General features: G+C 45.8%; 1 protein-coding gene across 2 annotated transcripts; it reads right to left on the reverse strand.

Annotated features, from left to right (window-relative positions):
- Positions 1 to 1,154: 1,154 nt before the first annotated feature.
- Positions 1,155 to 14,554, reverse strand: DNAJA4 (DnaJ heat shock protein family (Hsp40) member A4). 2 transcript variants are annotated; one of them, XM_034409447.3, is made up of 9 exons: positions 14,468 to 14,554; positions 13,995 to 14,167; positions 10,206 to 10,343; positions 6,343 to 6,523; positions 5,571 to 5,675; positions 4,075 to 4,302; positions 2,931 to 3,161; positions 2,729 to 2,829; positions 1,155 to 1,548 (listed from the first exon to the last, which is right to left on the reverse strand). In XM_034409447.3, the coding sequence occupies exons 2-9, from the start codon at positions 14,163 to 14,165 to the stop codon at positions 1,333 to 1,335; spliced, it is 1,371 nt and encodes a 456-aa protein (XP_034265338.1). In that variant the 5' UTR covers positions 14,166 to 14,167; positions 14,468 to 14,554; the 3' UTR covers positions 1,155 to 1,332. The 2 variants fall into 2 exon arrangements, with proteins under 2 accessions (XP_034265338.1, XP_087734437.1); XM_087878311.1 differs by lacking the exons at positions 13,995 to 14,167; positions 14,468 to 14,554 and adding an exon at positions 12,609 to 12,751.
- Positions 14,555 to 14,700: the final 146 nt, after the last annotated feature.

A 14,700-nucleotide genomic window follows, 5' to 3' on the forward strand; every position in this document is an offset into this window, starting at 1 on the left:
CCCCGTTGGCTTCGTTTGTCAGAAGGCTGCAAAAGGGGATCACGTGACCCCAGACGCTGCAACCGTCATAAACATCAGTCAGTGGCCAGGCACCCGAATTTTGATCGTGCGACCCTGAGGGCACTGCAACGGTTATGAGTGTGAAAAAAAGGGTCACCAAGTCCCTTTTTTCAGTGCGTTGTAACTTTGAACCGTCGCTCAATGAACTGTTGTAAGTTGAGGACTGCCTGTACACCCGGTGTATGAAGGACCCCTTTCCAAACTCGTCAGGTTCCCTGCAGAAGTAGTGGCAGAGTCCCCATCCACAGCAACCAACCATTCAGGGTTCACGCCGGAAAATGGTCCCCGTGTTTTATTTAATAAAATATATATTAGATAATCTAGGACAGTGATGGCTAACCCTTTTTGCCGTCGTGTGCCAAAAGCGGGCGGAGTGGGGGGGGATTGCACACGTGTGTACTCACACCCATAATTCAATGTGCCCCGTCCTCCCATGCATGCACACGTGACCCCCCGCGCTCTTGGCACGTGATGACACGGTGGGTCCAGTAGGCCCATTTTTTTTTACCCTCCCCAGGCTCCAGAGGCTTTCTAGGAGCCTGGGGAGGGTGAAAACAGCCTTCCCCACCCCCCTGGAGGCCCAGAAGCAGCCCGTTTCCCGACTTCTGGTGGGCCCGGAAGGCCTGAAAATCAGCTGGCCAGCGCGCACATGCACTCGCGTGCCCATAGATATGGCTCCACCTGTGCCATAGGTTCGCCATCGCGGATCTAGGATCTGGAGACCATCTTGTTAAAGTGGAGTGGCAACGTTTCAAGTTTTAACTACTGCTGGGGAAACCTTTATTTGCACGTTTCTCAAAAACGCTCACTTCTGGTTTAACCATCCCCAGCAAACATTCTTCGTAGCCCCGGAGAGCCAGAAAACTACAGGTTTGGGACGGTTCCTTGAGGGCAGGGGTCTCCAACCTTGGCAGCTTTAAGACTTGTGGACTTCAATTCCCAGAATTCCTCAGCCAGCAAAGCTGGCTGAGGAACTCTGGGAGTTGAAGTCCACAAGTCTTAAAAGTTGCCAAGGTTGGAGACCCCTGCTTTAGTGTTAAATGGGGGGGGGGGGGGGGAGAAGCCTATTTATATCAAACAGCAGCACATTCGGGTTTCAAGTTACACAGATCCACTTCTTCTTCTTTTTTTTTTTTACAACACAAACACATAAATATGAAACAGAACTAATATACAGCCGTTCTTGTCGCGCCGAACTTGGCCAACGGAGCCCCCGGCGATGGTTCCCCGCGTTCTTACGAACTGTCCCCAGGCGCCCAGAACCTGCTCGGTTCACGAGGTCTGGCACTGGACACCCGTCCTCGGGCCTTCCTCATCCTCTTCGTAGGCTTCGCCGTGGTTTCGGTACGTCCGTTCTTTGGGGTCGAATTCCACCAGGTCGACTTGATCCATCTCTTCGGAAACCATCACTTCCTCCCGGGGAGGCAGCAGAGCTTCTAAGAGAGGGAGCTGATCGTTGGAAAGCCAGTGATGCTCGGGGAAGGCAACCTGGGAGAGAGAAAGAGAGAATTCGAACTCGAGTCAAGGCCAGAACTGCCACAGGTCTGGCTCGCTCATGCTAAGCCGTAATTGGTTCATTTTTAATGGAGGAAACCGTTGGGAGTGGATGGATTCACTTGTCTGAAATGGTATAGGGCAGTGATGGCTAACCTTTTCTTCCTTGGGTGCCAAAAGCGTTGCGCACGATAACACACACGTGTGTGCCCACAGCCATAATGCAATGTCCCTCATGCACGCCCCGCCCCCCCTGCGCATGTGCGTGCTCCCCTGTGCATGCGATCCCCTCCCAGCACACCGTTTTGGGCCTAGCAGGCCTCCCTGAAGCCTCTGGAAGCCGGAAACGGCTCATTTTTCGCCCTCTCAGAGCCTCTGCACAAGCCCTATACTTACATGGCATCCAAAACAGGCCGCGTGGAGATTCCTGGGCGGGGCGGGGCAGCATGCGTACGCGTCTCCCACATGGCGTGGCAGAGACCCAAAAATCAGCTGGCTGGCGGGAAGTGTGCGCGCATGCACAATGGAGCCGATCTAGGGAGATGGCTTGCATGCCCGCAGAAATGACTCCGCATGCCACCTGTGGCACCGTCATGGGTATAGGATCTCCTCCTTAAGCAGGGGGCTGGACTAGAAGACCTCCAAGGTCCCTTCCAGCTTCTATTCTGATTCTGAATTCAGGCTACGTCCCACAAACAAGCAGCTCGGAGATTCATCATGACGTATAAACTCCCATCGCTGGTTATTCGACACTAAATCTGATAAAAATGTGGCTTTTCTTTATGCAGAGAAGTGCTTTTATTCCCCGCTATCAAAACTGTCCCATTCCCTCACCAATGCCGAGTTCAGCAACAATCAGAATAGAAGCTGGAAGGGACCTTGGAGGTCTTCTAGTCCAGCCCCAATCAAGGAGGAGATCCTATACCCGCGATGGCAAACCTATGGCACGCGTGCCACAGATGCCACGTGGAGCCATATCGATGGGCACACAAGCTCAGCTCTGCCAGCTGATTTTCGGGCCTTCTGGGCCCACTGGAAGTTGGCAAACAGGCCATTTCCGGCCTCTGGTAGGGGTGGGGAAGGCCGTTTTCACCCTCCTCAGGCTCCTAGAAAGGCTCTAGAAACCCCTCCATGCCTGCCTTCAATAATCCTTTTTTTAAAAAGCCTTGCTTACCAGAAACTGTATTATCAAGGAACCTTTTTCCAAGGGAGATTTATAAATCGGCATCCCTTCGTTTACGATGCATTTGATGTCTCCGTGCTTTATCACTTCCCCTGTTGGAAGAGCCAGCGTTACATCATGTCTAAAATGTAAATACAGTTCTCCACAGACACAAAAACGCACCCCCCCACAAAGAAAGGGGTGCCAAGCCTACCCGGTTTGGAGGATATTAAAAGGACCCTGTCGTCCAGTGTCTCAATGGTCTTCTTGAAGCCGCACAAGGCCTCCGTCAGCTGGATTTTCATCTTCATCACTAAGTCGTTGCCTCTCCTCTGAAATACAGAGTGGTCTTTTTGATCCAGGACAATAATGACATCTCCCGGTTCTAGGTCGGGTTCCTGATCGCCTTCTCCGTGAAAGACGAGTTTCTGGCCATCTTTCATACCTAGAAAACAGAGAGCGCAGAGAAAATCAGGCTGAATTCAGGAAAGGAGTCCCTTGACTCATGAATATGTGTGAATAACAACCAAGGGATTCACTTCTAGTCAACTGACTCAACTACCACTACGGGGTGGGGGGGGTGGGAGATGTCTTGATCACAAGCAAGATATTTCTGTGTGATGTTCTTCCAAGCATCTTTCGTTCATGCGTTTGTCTGTGTTTGCAAGTGAGAATGTGAAAGAACTGAAGACAGCATTGCCCGTCTGCGTGTTCTAATCCTAAAATTAAATTTCGGAAGCCTGTGGTTGAACAGGAATTGGGGGGGGGGGGGGGGGGACGGACCCCGTTTGGCGCAGATTAAAGCGCTGTTAAGTAACACCAGCTGCCTGCAATTACTGCGAGTTCAAATCTCACCAGGCTCAAGGTTGACTCAGCCTTCCCTCCTTCCGAGGTAGGTAAAATGAGGACCCGGATTGTGGGAGCAATAAGCTGACTTTGTATAAAAAAAAGAACACCGCTTTGGAAGGGGGGAAGGGGGCGAAAGCCCTACTAAGCAGGTACATACAAAAGTATGAAGGCTATTGCTTAACGCATTGTAAGCCGCCCTGAGTCTCCGGAGAAGGGCAGCATATAAATCGAACCAATAAATAAATAATAAATAAATAAATACACCAAAAATTACTATGAGGAACCAAGATGTAGTTCCGAAGACCGTCAAGAACAGCCTTTCACAACCAGAGGTGCAGTTTTAACCACTTAAAAAGGTTACTTCTCCCAGAACTGTGATACCAAAATGAGGCCGTGTTTGCTGGGTTTCAAAAGTCCCGGTACTTAAGGCGACAAAGGTTTTAGCTTCTGAGGTTCTCTAGCATAACTAAGCCGTCTCCCACACCCTCTTGCAATATTCCAACTCTTACCTTTATCGATGTGAATTTCGATAATTTTTTTCTCTCTAACCACCTTGTTGCCGTTGCAGTTGGTACACCTGTCCTTGGGATTTATCCGTTCCCCTTGGCCTTTGCAGTCCGGACACACGGTCTGAATCTGCTGCACCATGCCGGGTCCGATCTGCTGGACCAACACCTGAACACCTCGCCCTTTGCAGGTGGGGCATTTTTCTACGGCCCCTTTTTTCCCACCGTAACCTTGGAAGAAGAAACACACATAACACACATAAAAATGGGTTTTGTTCAGCTCCCCAAACTGAATACTGATCTCTACGGTGATGAATAGGGTTTCCAGCAGACTCCTCCTCTGTGAGAACAGGATGAAGTCTGCATCAGTGGTGAAATCCATTTTTTTTTACTACCAGTTCTGTGGGTGTGGCTTGGTGGGTGTGCTTGGTGGGTGTGGCAGGGGAAGGATACTGCAAAATCTCCATTCCCACCCCACTCCAGGGGGAAGGAAATCTCCATTCCCACCAGTAGTGGGTTGCTCCTGGTTCGGTCCAGTTCTATAGAACTGGTAGTAAAACCGGCGGGAGGCTCCGTCCACCCGCCACGACATCATGGGTAATCTGCGCATGCACAGAAGCGTGTGCATGCTCCCATTGCGAACCAGTAGTAAAGGAAAGTAGAACCCACCCCTGATTCCCACCCCCCTCTGGGGTCAGTCAGAGGTGGTATTTGCTGGTTCTCCGAACTACTCAAAATTTCCGCTACCGGTTCTCCAGAACCTGTCAGCACCTGCTGGATTTCACCCCTAGTCTTCATTATATCTAAAATTCAGGGGGGAGAGACCTGCATTTCAGTTGATACACAGTTACGTCTCTGTGTAAAACTAGGGGTATTTTTTTTATGCATTTTGAAAAAAAAAAACTCAAGAAAATTGCCTTATTTGGCCTATCAAGCTTGCGTAGGACACTCGACCAAACTGTTAAAGCAAAACTTATCTATACATTTCTTATATTTGCAAATGGTTCTGAAAAGCTGTGTGGGGGAATCCTCTTGTTAAGAGGACAGTATGAAATTTTACCAACTGGAGGAGCTCTCATGAAGAAGTTTATAGTCCGGTTTCTAAACAGATTTGTTTTTGTTAATGCTTCTTTTTAATGGCAACATTCTGTTACTACGCTAGCTTTACTAAGGCCTCTGAAAAAGCTGGATTGAAGCAGGGGGGGAAAAAAAGGAATACCCCAGCTGATTTCATTCGCGATGTTAGTTCAAGGCAACCTCCCCGAGATGAGCCTAACACAAATATAGACTGGGGATCTATTCCTGTGGTTGGATTAAACATTCCTGGTGAGTCACAGCGCCACAAAATCTGCTTTACTTGAACGACAGCTGGAGTCTTAAAATGTATGAAATGGTCAGCATTTTTGGTCAAGAAGGCACAGAGCAGTTCCTAAAATTCCTGAGAAGGGGCCACCTTTTGTACTCAATTCTTGCAGTCATCTAATCAAGAAATGTATTACCTTTGCACTTGTCACAGATAACGTTCTTCTGAAGGGCTAGTTTTCTTGTGGCTCCCATGTACAAGTCTTCCAGCGTGATGCTCAACTGATGGACAACATTCTTACCTGATGAAAACAGAAGTTCAGACAATTAACAATAGTCAAGGTGCATTTCAAAGTTATCGGTACACCTAACAAGGCAGCCCACACCCTTTGCAGAAAAGTTAAAGACAATTCAAACTATTGCCCAATGGCTAATGTTGCAATAAAATTTGTCTCCCAAATTAATTATTGTTCCAAAGCAGTGCATTCGCTCGTCTAGTAGACCATTATTCAAGCAGAATTGAAACTGCGAAACTCATGTCTTGATTCCACCTTCTTCCTGCACAAATTTGTAGGGAAACTCACTAGCACGGAAAAATACCCAGAATTTTCAACATCCAGACAGAAAACCAAACTGCCATGAATTTATTACAGCAGGGATCTCCAACCTTGGCAATTTTATGACTCGTGGACATGCTGGCTGAGGCTTCCTGGGAGTTGAAGTCCACAAGTTGTAAAATTGCCATGGTTGGAGACCCCGCCGTATTACAGTCTTTAGCTTTGCAATTCTCTCCCTTGCAAACCACTTGGCTCCGAATAAGTCATCTGTATTGAAGCGCAATCAACGTTTGCTCTAAAAAAAAAGTACTTTTTCCTGCACGATCATTGATGTAGAACGCGTGACAACCTCTCCAGTTTCCCTCCAGTGCTTGGAATGGAAGCGAGGCCACTTTAAAACCCAAGCCCCTACCTCTTCTTTCTCGATTCATCCGGCCAGCGCCGCCAAAAAACATGTCGAAGATGTCCATGGGCGAAGAGAAATTGCCGCCGCTTAAGCTGCCTTCTTTAATGGCTTGCTCGCCACCCTGGTCATAGAGGTCTCTCCTCTTTGGATCCGACAGGACTTCATAAGCCTGGGAAATGAGCTTAAACTGAGAGAGAGAGAGAGAGAGAGAGAGAAAGAAAGAGAGACCCTCTGAATAACTGGCTAGCACGACAGGGAAAACTCACTTAAAAAAAAAAGTCTGAACCTCCATACACGTGAATAGCACACCATCCACATTTCAGATTTTTTAAAAAAGGTGTAGATCTCAGATCAGCAGGCAGACATTCCCTGGAAGGTTTCCTAAAGTGCCCGTTTTGTGGTACTCGGAGCTCCTTCTGGCTACGTCCGCTGAAATACCAATTTTTTAAAATATATATATATATATGTGTGTGTGTGTGTGTGTGTGTGTTTTTTTCTATCGAGACACCTGGTCTACCCCAGCATGTGGGAGGGAGCATACTGCATCCCTTTCATCTTTCAGCTCCAATCCAGGAGCCCTCAAGCAGTTGCATTCATGACAAACCATTTCCAGAGTGAGGATTTTTCATATGAACTGAAAGCTCATTTGGAAGCTTCTCGCAAGCCATAAAAAATGAGAGATGAGTAACAGATTCCGAAGCTTACGTCGAAAGCATCTGGAAGATCTGTAACTGTCCCATCTTCACCTAACTGCATGTGTGCGCAGTTGTGCGTTTGTGTCTACACCTATTTGCAGAGACAGGAGGTGATTTAGAGGCACAGTACTTCCAGCGCAGACTTTTGAGTGGACAATAACTGACCAAGGAACAGGCTCATTTTTCCCTTTACTTTCTCCGTTTACTTGTGCAGCACAAAATGAAGCTATGGACTCCTGTTCCTCAACTTTAAAGACAAAGGTGTTAACACCAGTTTCTCCTTATAGCAAATACTCTACTTGCATCTGAAAATCAGTAATTCCTACAATGTTCCCTCCTTCGCATCCTTTCTCTCTTGTTCTGCTTCTTAGTTACAAGGGAAGAGCCTAGGAATCTAGTCATTGGTCAAGAGAAGCCTCTTGGGAATTGAGATTCCCCAGTTTTTGTTTGCATTCTGTCTGTGATTATCAGCAGCTAGAAAAAAATATTCAGTAAATGTGAAGATGCACGCACAAGGTTGGCTCCTGGGGAGCATCAGCCAAGGACACTGTATTAAGTGCAGCCTTTTGCTAACATGGGAAATTTGTTGCTGGGTAGGAGAGAATGATTTGCCTGGGAGAAGATCCCAAATTGCAGCTTATTTTCTCAAATGCCATCAGTTATACAAAATATATTGGCAGAACTGAATTTTCAACCCAATATACTTTTCTTACTCTTTGAACAGTGCTCTTTGAACAGTATCTTAAATTGAAAATTCAGTTCTGCCAACTTTAGCCATTTCTGTAAATGGAAACATCAAATTCTACTTACTTCAAAGTTGAAAGATGTTCCTTTTTTTGGCCTGCAAGCATGTTTTATCTTGCTCCTATTTCTTTTATTATGAAATTTTCACTGCTGCTATAGCTATATAAATATATCATCGAACTAGACAGTGGACACAATCAAGTTAGGATTTCAGTATCTTCTGCAACTTGCCTAATGCAATGGCCCTGGATATACAACGCTGGATATACAATGCTTTTAATTTTTGGACAAAAAAACATTTGAAGCATTTGGCCCTTTATCAATCCTTCAGATCCCACCTCAAAAGTGTGTGATTAAATGTATACACAACATCATCCAAGACATTAAGTTACCTGTTCTTATGCAATGTTGAGTGGGATTTGCATTACAGGAAACACATCCGGCATGAAGAACTGGCTAAAGCAGTTCCATGAAATAGCTTTCATCTTCCCAGCCTCAAAGCAATTATTCCCTTTTTAAAGTTTCCATCGGTGCATTGTTAGAAATCATTGGAGATAATAAACATGTCGGCATTTCCTTCAAATTTGGCGTGTCCACCCGGGAAAAGACTGAATTCAACGCTTTTGCATTACGCACCTTTGCTCAAAAATAAACTCTCTTGAATTTAGCGGGATTGTTTCCAAGTTATGTACACTATGAAACTGCAGCCTCAGACAGCTAGGTAATGCAGCGTTGTATCACAGCCCAGCCGTGCACCGCAGGCTGCGATCACAAAAGATGCTACACCGTGTTACAGCAAAACTGCAGTCAACCACCGTTTTATTTATAATCCAAAGAAGCTGGATGCTGTGTCTGGGACTTGAGCAAAGTACAAAAAAATTAAATGTTCCCTGCCAAAATACAAACAAACTCCCCGTTTCCAGATAGAAAGGCCATTTTAATCACTGCTGAAATGAAAATATGCACATGTGACAAGTTTGATAGATTTTATTCATTTGAAATTAACAGTTTTTTTTTTTTTGCTCGTACAGAAAAGTTGCAAGTGTGGTTGCTAAAAGCAATCCCCCCTTCAAATTGTTTTGTGATCCAACATCAGCATGTTAAAGACTCGCTTTCTAGCTGAAAATTAAAAGTTCATGCATAACTTGCATTCATCAATTAACTTTTCCTCTCTACAGTACATTGCCATGAAGCTTGATAGTTTCATATTTGTTGCTTTTCCACCAGATGTAAATCGGACTTTGTTAGTACCTCAAATATATGAAACAAACGAAAATACTCTTTTTAAACTTACTGGATATTTTGAACCAGGTTCCCAGGTAAAATTGCAATGCCAGCTACACCCATTATTTAAAAATAATTACGCTCTGCTTTTCTGTCAAATGTAAAGCTCAAAAGTCTGATAAGGATAATTGCATAATAGAACAAGATTATTTTTCAGGCAGTAAGCCTCCAGGTCTAAATCAAAGATATACTCCAACTCCCATTAGCACCAACCTGGATGACAATTATCAGAAGCAAGAGTTCAATTTTCTAATACAAGTAATCCTCAACTTACTGTTTGGGAGTGGGATTTCTGCCGTTAAGCGGTCATAAAGTGAGACTGCATTGCTTAGAGGCAGAGCCCTGGTTGCCATCATTACTTGAATCCCACAGTTGCTAGGCGAGGTACCTCGCCTAGCAATCTGCCTGCTTCCCCATAACCAAAGTTAGCAGGAAATGACCTTGTTGAAGGAGCAAAATTATAGTAGCAATGAATGAGGGGACCTAGGACTGTTCCTGGTAGCTGTGGCTGCTGCTTGCAGTGACACCGTTGCCACCTGCGGCCTTCACTGCTGGTTTCCGAAAAGCAAAGTCACTGGGGAAGCCAGCAGGAGGTCGCAAATGGGATTTGCCTATCAACTGCAATTGACGCTTCTCCAACTGTCGTCATGTGTCAGCACATTGACATGATGTCACACTTTACGACTGCGTCAGTTGCTGGAGCCTGTAGTACAATTCTATGGACTACACAAGGCAAGAATCAGGTTAGAGTGGGGTGACTGTCCTATGCAACCTGAAAGCTCTTATAGCAGCAATTTTAGGGCCCTCTGAGCTTGGTTGTCTTACAGAAGGTTTCATGACCCAACTGGGTAACATCATAAGTATGCTACTTATGCCCTTGACACTGATGATGTTACGTAGTTGGGTCATAAAATGTCTGCAAGAAAACTGCCAAGTTCAGTGAGCACCAAGGATCCCACAGTCCAATCCCAAACTACAAATATTCTCTTCCATAAGCAGCCATTTTTTTTTTTTTGGGTGAACTGTGCGCCTCCTTACTACAAATACAGTCAGTCGATTATACAGATTACACGGCAAAGGCACATTTAGGTCCTGGATGCTAAGGTTGACCCCATAGTGTCTCCCCCATCTAACTTCAGCTCATACCCGCTCGCCCTCGCTGGGGTTCTTGTCAGGATGATACTTCAATGCTAACTTGCGGTAGGCACGCTTAATTTCATCGGAGGTGGCGTTGGGTTTCACTCCGAGAGTGTCGTAATATCCTGTTTCCTTCACCATGGTTGCCTAAGAGGACGAGAGAAACAAACCAACCATTCACTCAATGCCTCAGCCCCAATATTTCAAATTCAACATTCTTTTTGTTTACTGGAAGGGCATTTTTTCCTTTGTTCACACACAAAGAATTCTACTTTTTCTGTTACGGTAGAAAACCATAGGGGTCAACTTTGCCAACTTGTGGATTTCATGCTGTCTGGGGAATTCTGGGAGTTGAAGTCCACAGGTCTTCAAGTTGCCAAGGTTGGACACCCATAGGAAAACCTGTGTTTTGTATTTTCTTTAAGCAACCTTAAACAAATTAACAATTCCATGCATAATTAATCATCGCTTAATGAGTGACCTCTTTTTCTTGTTGTGAAACATGTTATTGCTCATCTCAAATGCTTCAACATCTCTTGCTGTTGAAATTGGAAAAAAAAAATATTGACCTGGATGCAATTTGAAGTGGGGGTGTGTGGACAGAGACAGTTCTTGTATTTATGGCTCAATTATTTCATAAACTTGACTCACAAACTAAATCACACAATAACCAGCCAGGGCAGCACACACTTAAAAAACTCTTTTAAGATTTATTTATACCTCACCTTATTATTTTTAAAAATTACTCAAGGCAGCAAAGATACCCAATACTTCTATTTTCCCCACAACTACACAAGGCCATGGAAAATGACAGGTGCACAGCATTTCAGCCCTTACGAACAGTCACAAGCTTATTAATAATAAATAGTTATGTACCAGCTTAGAATTTAGAATAACTCTTCGAATGTACACTAATCGGCGTACATTAAAATGAAACTTCGTTGCATACAGCTCTCAAAGGGTCACCCCTTCCATTATATACTACATAAATATACACTAATATACACTACATAAACATGAAAAAATATAAATACCAAATTATGCATCTACCCACATATATTATACGAGACAGAGAAACAATACAGTCTACTTCGGATGTATTACATGTACATGGTGAGAAAAACGAGTTGCAAGTTAGGGAACAAAGCTGTTCCAGAATCAGGGAGCCTTGCTAGAAATACTTCAAAACCAACATTGTATAACTCCCACCCTTACCCCCCCCAAAAAAATCTGGATTATTTTTGATCCACAATACACGTAACCCTGCTTTATTCCAAATCAGTGCTAATGGGCTGTAGATAAATTTGATAATAAATTTAATAATAAAGCTGGCTCAGGCGGCGGAGGGGGGAATTCCTTTCCAGCCCTTCTATGGAGAACTGCACTGGAAGCATAAATACAAATTACTTTTTCCAGGCTTTTCCTCCCCTTTTCTTCCCAAAATCCCAAATTTTATCCTGATAAAACGACCCAACGAGACTCAGGATGGATGAGGAATTTTTCATCACTCACCTTTTTGCCTCTTGAAAAAGCACCTTGGGGATATTATCAAAAATCTTGTGGGAGCTTTCAAGAGGAGACTCTGCTGCCATCTGTCAAAATTGGTGTAGGGTCTCCTGCTCAGGGGTGGGTGGGTGGGGGTTGGACTGGATGACCTAACAAGGTCCCTTCCAACTGTTAATCTCGATCTTTTGGGTTTCTCCCCAAATTCTGGATTTATTAATATTCTGATCCTATTAATATTCTTCTTTTCCAATGAAGGTCTTTCTAGGTGTTTATTTTTTTTGGGGTGGGGGTGTCTTTCAGATCCTGGGGGGGGGGGGGTAACCCAATTATGGCTTCTCTGCAGAGACATTCATTTCCCCCCCTCTCTGGAATTGCAATTCTGGCCCAAAGGAATTCCCCCTCCTTAATTTACACCAATATAAGGGACCTCTCTGCCCGCTCATCCCTTTCTTCCCCGAGAGCTTTACAACTCCCATGATCCCCAGCCAGAGCGCAAAATAAAAACCCGTTTGGACTACAATGCCCATGATCCCCCCCAGCGCAAAAACAGCCCCCCTTCCCACTGCCACTCCCCTTTTGGACTGCAACCCCCCCCCCACATGATCCTCGCCCAGACCTTCCTCCTTTCCCCAGCTCCTTGGATCTACAAAGCCCATCATCCACAGCCGCTCTCGCCCACCCATGCTAAAAGGTGCAAGCGCAATCCTCTCCCGTCGCCCTCAGCCTACACCGAAGGGAGAAGACCATCGGGATAAGGGCGCAACACGTGACGGGCGGACGATGGGATTTGTAGTCCAAAGTGTCCCCCATCCCATGTCATGTCATGATTCCATGGAGGCGATGTCTTTCTCCCCTCCGGAGCTGCTTCTGCCCGGTCAACGCTTCACGGGCAGCCCCGAGTCTCACCTTGGCCGCCCGGGCACCGCACCTCCACCCGCCCCCGCTCCTCTGGATCCTGGCGGGGCGCCGGGCGGCTGCGGCGCTTTTATAGGCGCCGCCGCGAACTTTCTGGAACGCCGCCGCCGTGACGTCACGACCAGCCTCTAGAAACGTCTGGATGGAGCTTCGGAGGCCGGGCGGTAGACGGACCAATCGGCGCGCGGCGGGGAAGGAAGGAGGCGGGGCGAGAGCAAAGGCGGCCACGCTCCCCTCAGCAACGCTTCGCCCGCCCGTCGCTAAGGAAAAAGCCCGCCTGAGTTACGCCGCCCGCGTAAAGGGGACACAAATTGCGCACCGGCCGGCTCAGAAGCGGCTTCGCTACGCTAGTAGCGTAACGTCGCCTCAGGGATCCTGACTTTTCCTCAAGGAATGTTTTAAAATTCAGATTTATTTTTTTTTTTACAGGCAGTCCCGGCGGGTGCTGACCGCTGAGTGATCCTGTCCAGGTGCAGGGCCTGGGCCTTAGGAAGGCTGAAGGAAGGACTCAGCCAGGCGATTCCAGTTTGCTCAGCCTGGCCCACCTCGCAGGGTTGTCTTGAACAAAAGTAGCAAGCCTGCTTGGAGCGCTTCAATGCGATGCAAAACAGAGCCCCAAATAATAAGAACAAGAATATGGAACTCCTTCCCAACAGAGAGATTTATTTTTTTTAAAAAAAGGAATTGGATCCAATTGCTTGGGGCGCTTCTATTGCTGCATATACTGGATGCAGTGACAATTCTGGCAGTCTGTGATTGCCGTCGTTAAGCGAGGACCTCGTGAACGTGACTTAGGACTTCCTGCTGGCTTCCCCATTGACTTTGCTTGTAAGACTTTGGAAGATCGTAATTAGGTGAACCGACTGTCACTGCAACGGCCAGAACTCCCAAGGATCCATCTAAGTCCTCCATTCAATGCCATTTGAACGATCACTGAATGGATGGTCATAAACCGAGGACTGCCTGTATTTTAGACCAGCCTCATCCAGGACAGATCTAATTTGGGGATCTAGTTTCCTCCTTGAAGGTAAAAAAACTACAGGCTCACCAAAACTGGCAGGGCAAGCTGCTCCAAATAAACCAGCAGCCAACCCCCCCTACCTCTGCTGGGACTGATGATGGTGCCAAGCTGGGTAATGAGATGCCTACAAGCCAACCACCAAGAACCTCAGCACTGTCAAGAACCCCACGGTTCAACCTCGAGCTGCCAATATTCTCTTCTATTGGGAGAGAATTTGCATGGCCCCCAGGCTTTTATTCTAGAATTAATCTGCAATTGCTTTTATGAAAAATGGGATAATTATAAAAATTAGCCCTGGAAGGAAACAGAGGAATTAAAAGGGAAAATGCATGAAACAAATGATAATTTTGCCTTACTGCGTGGCCATCAGCTTCTTTGGCTTCCTCGTTCTCCGTGGGACTTTCACTAGGCTTTTTGTCCTCTGCGTTGGACTCCTTACTTTTTTTCTCTTCATTGGACTGATCTTTGGCTTTTTTATCTTCCGATGATGACTGCCCAGGATTTCTTTTATCTTCTTTGGACTCCATGACTTTTGTTTATGCATAAAAGTGGAGAAAAGGCGCAGAAATTATAAGGAGCAAAGCAAAGGGTTGCGTTGATTCAAGGGTGTTCACAAAGGAAGGTCAAAGATTTGGCGATGTTGGCTACCTTGGTTCATGTGAAAATCTGCTCCAGTTTTTACATAAAATGCGGAGCTTGGAGCTGCGGTTACCACCTTGACTTTTTTACCCGTGGATATCCATTAATTTATTTTTAATTTAACCTGTTTTAATTAAGTTTTTGTAGAGCAGTGACTCTAACAACCCTGTCATTTTGGCAAGGAACTTACCTGCATTGAATGTGACAATTCATCTAATGAATGAAATGCTGGAAGACATTTTGACCAACTTGGGAAGCAGAAGATGGAACAGTGGTGATCATTTAGGAGAGGCTGCTACAGAAGAAAAGAAGCTGAGAAGATTCATCCTTTCATCGAATAGCCCATCAGAGAATTTTCCATGTATTTTTTTCTCTAGCCAACTGTCAAACGGAATTCATGGAATGTTGCTATCCTTCGTCATT

Source organism: Pantherophis guttatus, chromosome 13 (assembly GCF_059756535.1).
Source record: "Pantherophis guttatus breed Tessera chromosome 13, ASM5975653v1, whole genome shotgun sequence".
Classification (NCBI taxonomy): Eukaryota; Metazoa; Chordata; class Lepidosauria; order Squamata; family Colubridae; genus Pantherophis; species Pantherophis guttatus.